The sequence below is a fragment of the Arachis hypogaea genome, chromosome 20 (assembly GCF_003086295.3).
Source record: "Arachis hypogaea cultivar Tifrunner chromosome 20, arahy.Tifrunner.gnm2.J5K5, whole genome shotgun sequence".
NCBI classification, from domain to species: domain Eukaryota; kingdom Viridiplantae; phylum Streptophyta; class Magnoliopsida; order Fabales; family Fabaceae; genus Arachis; species Arachis hypogaea.
In genome coordinates this window covers 38,817,052-38,824,610 of record NC_092055.1, presented here as the reverse complement: position 1 = coordinate 38,824,610, position 7,559 = coordinate 38,817,052, and the positions used below count along the sequence as shown (strand labels likewise).

The following is a 7,559-nucleotide window of genomic DNA, read 5'->3' as shown; positions in this document are numbered from 1 at the left end:
GTGCCTCCATCTTAATTCAAGAAAATATGCAAAGCAGATTTTAGTATTGCAATGTAATGAAACAAGATTTTTCATTTGTCAAATATAACATTACATATGGCAGATAACTCACCAATAACTTTCAATATGTTAAATTAAAAACAATCAAGATGACTATGTTTGTCTAAATTACATATCGCGGATAACTCACCAAATGTAACATCTTAGGGACCCTTAATTCCTTCATGGCATCAGATAAAATTTTGGTTCAAATGCTTTTGCTTCGTTGACAACCTTTTCTCTTTCCTCAGCCGTCACGGTTCTTTTCCTTGCAGAAGCACTTTCATACAATCTAATGCGCATTTCTCTCTCCTCTTTTTGTTCATCAGAAGCTTCCTGGCCTTTTGCACTTCCTGAAATGTATTGACCATAAAATTCAAGGTTTTGATAACTAAATCCTAGAAACAAAAGTTAGTTATAACTTAATTATAGCTTACCAGGTTTAGATTTTCGCTTCTTTCTTGCAGTTTTTTTGGCCTTTTCCTCGAAAGAAGCACACAATTTCAGTTCATCAGTAGATTTTTTAAACTCAATTGCATTAAATTGAAGACCTATATCTCTGGCACTTTTCGTAGGAAGAGCATTCCTGCCCTCACCCCAGTTTACACTATTAAGTTTGGACCCGTTAAATAGATTCTGCAAGGCTGGTTTGGATTCAGTGAAGTCTTCATCTTCCATTTCTTCAAAAATTTTGAGGCAATTCGCAAAGTAAGATCCTTCATTGCTGCTTCGTGTGGGTGATTGATAATTTATCTCAGCAGTAGCCAAATTAAAAATGTGAACACTGAAATTCAACTTTCCTTCGTATCTGAAAGCTAAAAGGTATCCAACACCGATGGAATAGCGCTGAACAAATTCTGCCCAACCATCAATGAACCAAAATTTGTTGTCTACCTTTTTCAGTCCCACATGCCACGAACTACCCTCGGGAACAGATAGGTTAACAAAGGAGGAAAGCTCACCCCCATATTTTCTCAGAAAATTATCTGGTACTCTCTGCAATTCACAAATCAGGTTACGCATATTAAATTGGAGATCATATATTGATTCATTTCAAACATGCAATGTTCTATGTTCTGAAATCCATTTCAACAAGTTCAGCTTTAAGGCAAGTGAAATTCAAGATAATGAAACTCTTCAACCTGAACTAGAACACTTGAAAATAATGTGAATAGTGAAGCTCAAATCAAATGCCAAATATAGTCATACAGATATCACATACAGGCTCTGAAAAGATGCCAAATATTTCTTAGGTTTAAGTATTAAAAACAAGTGTCTATTTAATATGCAAAATTGCAAATAACATGGAACATACTACAATACTAAGGCAACAATGTGGGAGTGGGACATTCAATAATTAACTAGGCCTTATCTCATTTGGTAAGACTGGAAACTTCTACACAAGTCAAATAATGCAATTGAGAAAGATTAAAAATTATACTATCAATTAAACAATTGATCTGATAACACCCCTCATTCTTTTTTACATTGATCATGTCAAGGAAAAATGCATAATGCACAGACATTGCAAAATAACAAGACACTGGTGTAATTTGACCATTACAGATTTCAAAACCTTAGATAAATTACATGCAAAATGTAAAAGCTATTCACTCCTATATCAAACATCCTAAGTGAACTCCATAGAAACCTCACTTGCCTGCTTACCAAATAATGAAAAAATTAGTGATACAATGTGCTCCTCCAATTCCTCTTGGTACCTTTTTTCTTGTTCTTTTTATTGACAGGAACCTGAACAACAAAGCACACAACCTGAATTTCAGTCCCATGGACCCATATTTTACTAAGGTAAATACAAGAAAGTCAAGTACTAATAAAGTCAAGTAAATGGTTCATATCAAATGCTGAAGTTTATCTATCAATATATCATATTCTTCTGTATTATACAGTAGAGTTCGTAATTAGATAGAGATATACCTTTAATGGCTTCTGAAGCATGGAAAACTATGAAGTTCTTTGAAAGAGAGTAAATCTTTGATAAAAACAGTGATTCATGTTATTGAGGATCAACTGAAAAGCATGCATTTTAAAATAATAAGCATTTTAGGATGTCTAGTTTAGGCAAACAAACCATTATTCTTCAATATTATTAGTTCATACAAGTATAAGCACAAAGAAATAGAAATATATATATATTAAAATTATCACACATACACTCAGTCTCTTGAAAATCATTTTCATCAAATCAACAAGATGCATCCTTTAGGACAGATATTAGACAGCAACTGAAGTGATGACCCAGAAATTTACAAGCTGGACTTCATCCAACCACTGAAACTCATTTCTGTTTTCTCTTTTCTGCAACTTAAGCTCTACTCGGCAAAGGTAATTGCAGTGTACTGGCAGAGCAAAATTGATTTTGCTGCAACTTTTTATGCTACACTTTCACAGTCCTATCAGCAGAAAGGGAGCATAAGTTGGACTGTAAAGCTAAAGCAGGAATCTCCCTTAAGTTTAGCAGCAACACAGAAGATTATCAAGTTTATAGTGTAATACCCTAACTACCAAAGCTCACGCTTCCGGCTGCGCAACTCTGATAGCTCGGACATTACGACGACTTTTATAATATTTAATACTAAAATATGAGCCTGTTTAAAACTTTAAACCGCAATACCGTTCCCAAAAATACTTTCATCCGATGACATACATCCATAAATACCATACAACTTACAAAACTCATAAAGAGTACATCCATATATATGTACAAATATATATATATAAATAATATTACAAACATAATCCAATACAATCCCTATCCCTCTTACAGATTATATCAAGATAAAGGCAAGGGTACAATAAACCATAACTAAAACAATATAGAGCATCTCAACAACAACTAAATGAACTCTTCGTAACTTCTGCGCCCATATCCTGAAAGGGGAAAAATGTAGGGGGGTGAGAACATCATCCTCGAAAGGGTTCTCAGTAGAGGGTTTTTGGGAATTACTGTAATAGGATACGTGAAGATAACCGCACCAGTGATTCATAATCGTCTTATGCCTCTTTTCAAAAACAACGGTTTACAATAGAAGTAAAGTCGGAAACCTTTTCGGAAAGAAGAACCGTTCAATTCTCAAAAACTCAAAAGCCTTTCAAAACGGTTTATCTATGCGGAACCAAAATAGCCTTTCATAATTTTATTCCAAACCAGAAACACAAAAGTGAAATCAACCATCGGTTCACCTCATTCCAACCACGGCCCTAGGTCCAAACAATCCAACCAGCAACCAATCACCACAGTCCAACAGAGTCCCAGTAGCAAACACAAATAGAAGGATGCAAGCACAAACAAACAATTATTACAAGTAGAACAGTTAGCAATTAATCACATAGGCAAACCAAGTATAATATGCACACCCAACCAATGTCACACAAATGCATATGATGCATGCCTGTCCCTAGTGGCTGATGATATCATCTGTCGGTTACCAAGCCAACCCGACGTGTCCGGTAGCTAACCCGGACACAGTCTCTCTGGTGCGCTTTATTATCATTAGAGGGTATCTGCGCCCTGTCGCCATTAGAGGGTATCTGCGCCCTATCACCATTAGAGGGTACCTGCGCCCTATCGCCATTAGAGGGTATCTGCGCCCTGTCGCCATTAGAGGGTATCGGTGCCCTGTCACCTTTACAACCAGAGAGAAAACACAAGCATACTCGCATACAACATTCATCTCAGCCATCCGGCTTAAATTCACAATTCATTCGATTGCATACATGCATTTATACTCAACCATGGATCACCATCCATCTCAGCCATCCGGCTCACGGTTCAATCCAGAACCAGCCAATTTATCAATAAATACAGCCCTTCGGCTTAAGTTCATAATGCATAATCAGCCATACGGCTCACAACTCATTCGGCAATTAGCCATAGTTCAATAGCATACACGGCCATTCCGGCTCACAACAAAACAACACTTCCACCATTCAACATCATCAAATTCATAAAACTGGCATTTAAGCCATAAGTCACTTTTCTCAAGCCATTTCACTTTGAAATCAAATTTCAACTCTTTTTAGCCTTGGCTTTAAAGATCTCATTTCTCAAATCATCTCAGGCTCATAAGCCAAATTTACTCAAAGTGAGTTCCCTTTTTAAAACAAAGCCACTCTCGGCATTCTCTTTCCAAAACTTCCAAAACCATGGAAAGTTAAAGATTCATTTTGGGAACATTCAAAATCACCCATCCCACAATGGGATTTTATAACAAAGTTTCTCGATAGAGTCCCAAGTCTTTAGGGGAGAGTAGCATAACTCATTTCGCCGAATTCATTTAAAATCATTAAAACCTTGGCTTTCCGATTTGAGTAATAAAATAGGATCTAAGCCAAACCGAGTCACGTAATCATTTACTTCTTTCAAAGCCGTTTCCTTTACTTAGGCAAAACCAGCTTCAACCCCCATGATAAATTCTAAAGCGTTTCAACTGTTCAAAATTGTTTTAGTCTTGCAAAAGTTCAGAGTTCAAAGAGTACTTAAAACCTTTCTCAAAACATTTCAAAATAAAACTTGTCAATAGACATTCAGGTTCTTTCAAAGTCATTGAAACTTCTTTAATTGAAACCCCCAAGTCAAATTCAAAGGCATAAACCCTTTTCGCATTCAAACAGCTTTAAAACACAAGTTTCATCTAAATAACTTTCTCTTGAAAGAGATACAATGCCTTTCTTAAGAAGCAAAACTAAATCACAATTTCCCCTTTACTAACTCATTTCGAAAGCATGAATCATCCTTTTCTTGATAATTCAAATAAAATAGCAGAAGTCTTTAACTCATCATTTTTCAGACAACATTTCAATAAAGACTCGGATTTTATAGAAATTTCGGCAGCACCTCCCCTAAAACTTGGACTTTTGCCACCCGGTTCGGGTCCCAACTAAACCGTTTCTCATTCCTTTTCAACAGCTCAAAACCAGAAATCAATTCAAAAGCAAGCTAAATCCAAGAGTCGCCTCAATGGCATACCTCAAGAAAACCATTTCAAAAATCAACTCAATATCAACCGATTTAACTCATTTATAAAGCTTTAAAGAATCGGTTCAGCAATAAATCATTTATCAAAACCAAATCAATTAAAGCAACCCAGGCTGAATTTCAAGAGTATTCTATCTTTCACATCGTCAAAATAATTGACTCAATTCAAACCAATCCTCAACAGATTAAACTCATATTTCAAATCTTTAAAGAATCAACTTTAAAACATTACATTTCACAAAGCCGCACAACAATTCAGCCAAGCTAACATTCATAAGCTTTCGAAACAATCAAATAATACATAAGGCCGATACAATCACCAAATACACATTTTCTCACATCAGTATCCATATGTAATAATTCCAATACATAAAGTATAGTTTTAGAAAGCGCCCCTACCTCAAAATGCAATTCCATAACCCAAACGCCTCACAGAGTCCTTTCCGTCTCATCCCGAAATCAACAACCAAAATCCCGGCTCTGCTTGTTTTTCGCAATAGACGAAACAGCCTCAACACCACATATAAGCTCGATTACTACTTTTTAACACATCAATATCGTGGAAATCTTAAAACTCATAACTGAAAACAAATGGCAAGGATTCCGAGGTAAAAACACTTACTGAAATAAAAGGAATGGCACAGCAGCCTCCGCAACACTTATGAGACACGCAAACATCGGAACTCAAACCTACATTACCAAGCCTCAAGGTCTTTAACCAAACACAACCAAACGCTAAAGCAGGGGTTTTTCGAAACGAGAAATACTCACTGAATTAGCAAAACGAAGCAGCCGCAACTCCAAATCGACCCGGCAGCGGCTCCGTCAATAACCCCAAGTGACAATCGCGAGCAAAAACCCCGGTGACGGCAACTGTAATAACCACGCGGCATTAACAACCCTTCCAGAATTCCAGAAGAATAGAAACCAAACTCAGAACTCTTACCGGCGGTGGAACACGGTGGAAGCAGGGTCTCAAGTGGCAGAAGCTCAGCCCGGAGCTCCGGCGGTCAGAAACACAGAGGCGCAGCTTCACAGCAACACCTGCGGTGACCAGAATCCTTCTCTGGTAGCAGTGAGACCCCCAATAGCGCAGGCGTGGCTCACTCTGCTCCATAGCACAGCGGCGGTGATGGTTTGACAGCAGGTTCATGGCGTCACAGGGAGCTTCGGCGGCGGCAAATCGGTGCGACGTGGTAGTGCGACAACGATGGCTTCACAGACGAGACTAGGCACGGCGGTTCCAAGCCCTCAGCCCCCTTCTCACTCGCGTACCCTCTCTCCCCGTGTCTCAGATTTGACGGGTCAACAGAGGTGGAGGCGGCGTGAGCTCCCTCTCGTCTTTGCGATTCTCCTCAGGCGACGGAACGGGTGCTGGATGGCAGAACTGCGACTAGGCAGGGCGAAAGGCGTGGCTTCGACGGCGGCGCTCCTCGCGTGCGGCAGAGCGCGACGGCAATGAAGCCTCATCTCCCTCCTTCGCGTCTCTCTCCTCTCCTGGCGACAGCAACAGCGACGGCATTTCTCGCCGGCACCGCACCATCCCTCTTCTCCGATTCCCCTTCCCCGACTCTGCCTTCCCCTTTCTTTGCTTCGTTTCTTTCTTTCTTTCTTTTTTTTTTCCTTTTGCCTCTGCGTGTGGGTGTCTAGGGTAGAGGGGCAGCAGCTGCTGCTGCTGAGTGTGGGTGGAGGGAACCGGGTCGGGTAACGGGTCACTGGGTTAGGGTTTCATTTTTGAAAATTAGGGTTAGGGTTACTTTTGTAATTTCAAATAAAAGTAAGGGTAATATAGTAATTGAAACCCAATTTAAATCCAACGCTAATTATATATAGAAAATACTATTTGCTCACCAATTTCACAAATTATTTTCAATAAAATATCCAAATCAAATAATTAGGAGTAATATAATTAAATCATTTATTTTCCAAAGTAGTAGTATTAATATTGAAAATATTTTTAATTCAAATCATATAGAAATCCTTATTATTTCACAACTACCAACTTTATACTCTGAATATAGAAAATAATCCAATAATTGTGAAATTGGATAATAACCATAACTTATCTCAAATCCCATAAATCAAAACTTGCCTTAATTATCTTTAATAAAATGATTTCTAAAATTAAGGCAATAAATAATTATATGATTTGAGACTTGATCATAAAAAGACTTTTCAAAGGTTCTGGGTCTTACATTCTACCCACCTTATAAAAATTTTCGCCCTCGAAAATTGATACAAAATGAAAGAAATTCCATAACAGTTCACCCTTGAACATATTTAAGGAAGAAGCAAAAATATCTCAAAATATAATCATATATACGGTTTCCAAATACTTTGATTGTCATAAGCATAAGGGTGTAAAGGTAGGAGTGTGATTGCAAAGCAAACGTTACAAGGTAGGCTCGATGCAAAAGATAACATGGGTCAATCATGTGATAGTAGGGCAAAGCATCAAAGGCTATAAAACAGGATGGAGTTAAAACGATGTGCTCAATATCCGCACACTAATCTCATATCG

General features: G+C 38.1%; 1 protein-coding gene across 1 annotated transcript; it reads right to left on the bottom strand.

Annotated features, from left to right (window-relative positions):
- Positions 1 to 222: 222 nt before the first annotated feature.
- On the bottom strand, positions 223 to 6,191 carry LOC112785786 (B3 domain-containing transcription factor VRN1-like). The gene is made up of 3 exons (XM_025829216.1): positions 5,985 to 6,191; positions 477 to 1,035; positions 223 to 380 (listed from the first exon to the last, which is right to left on the bottom strand). Exons 1-3 carry the CDS (start codon positions 6,189 to 6,191, stop codon positions 223 to 225), a joined length of 924 nt encoding a protein of 307 aa, XP_025685001.1.
- Between the last annotated feature and the right edge of the window lie 1,368 nt (positions 6,192 to 7,559).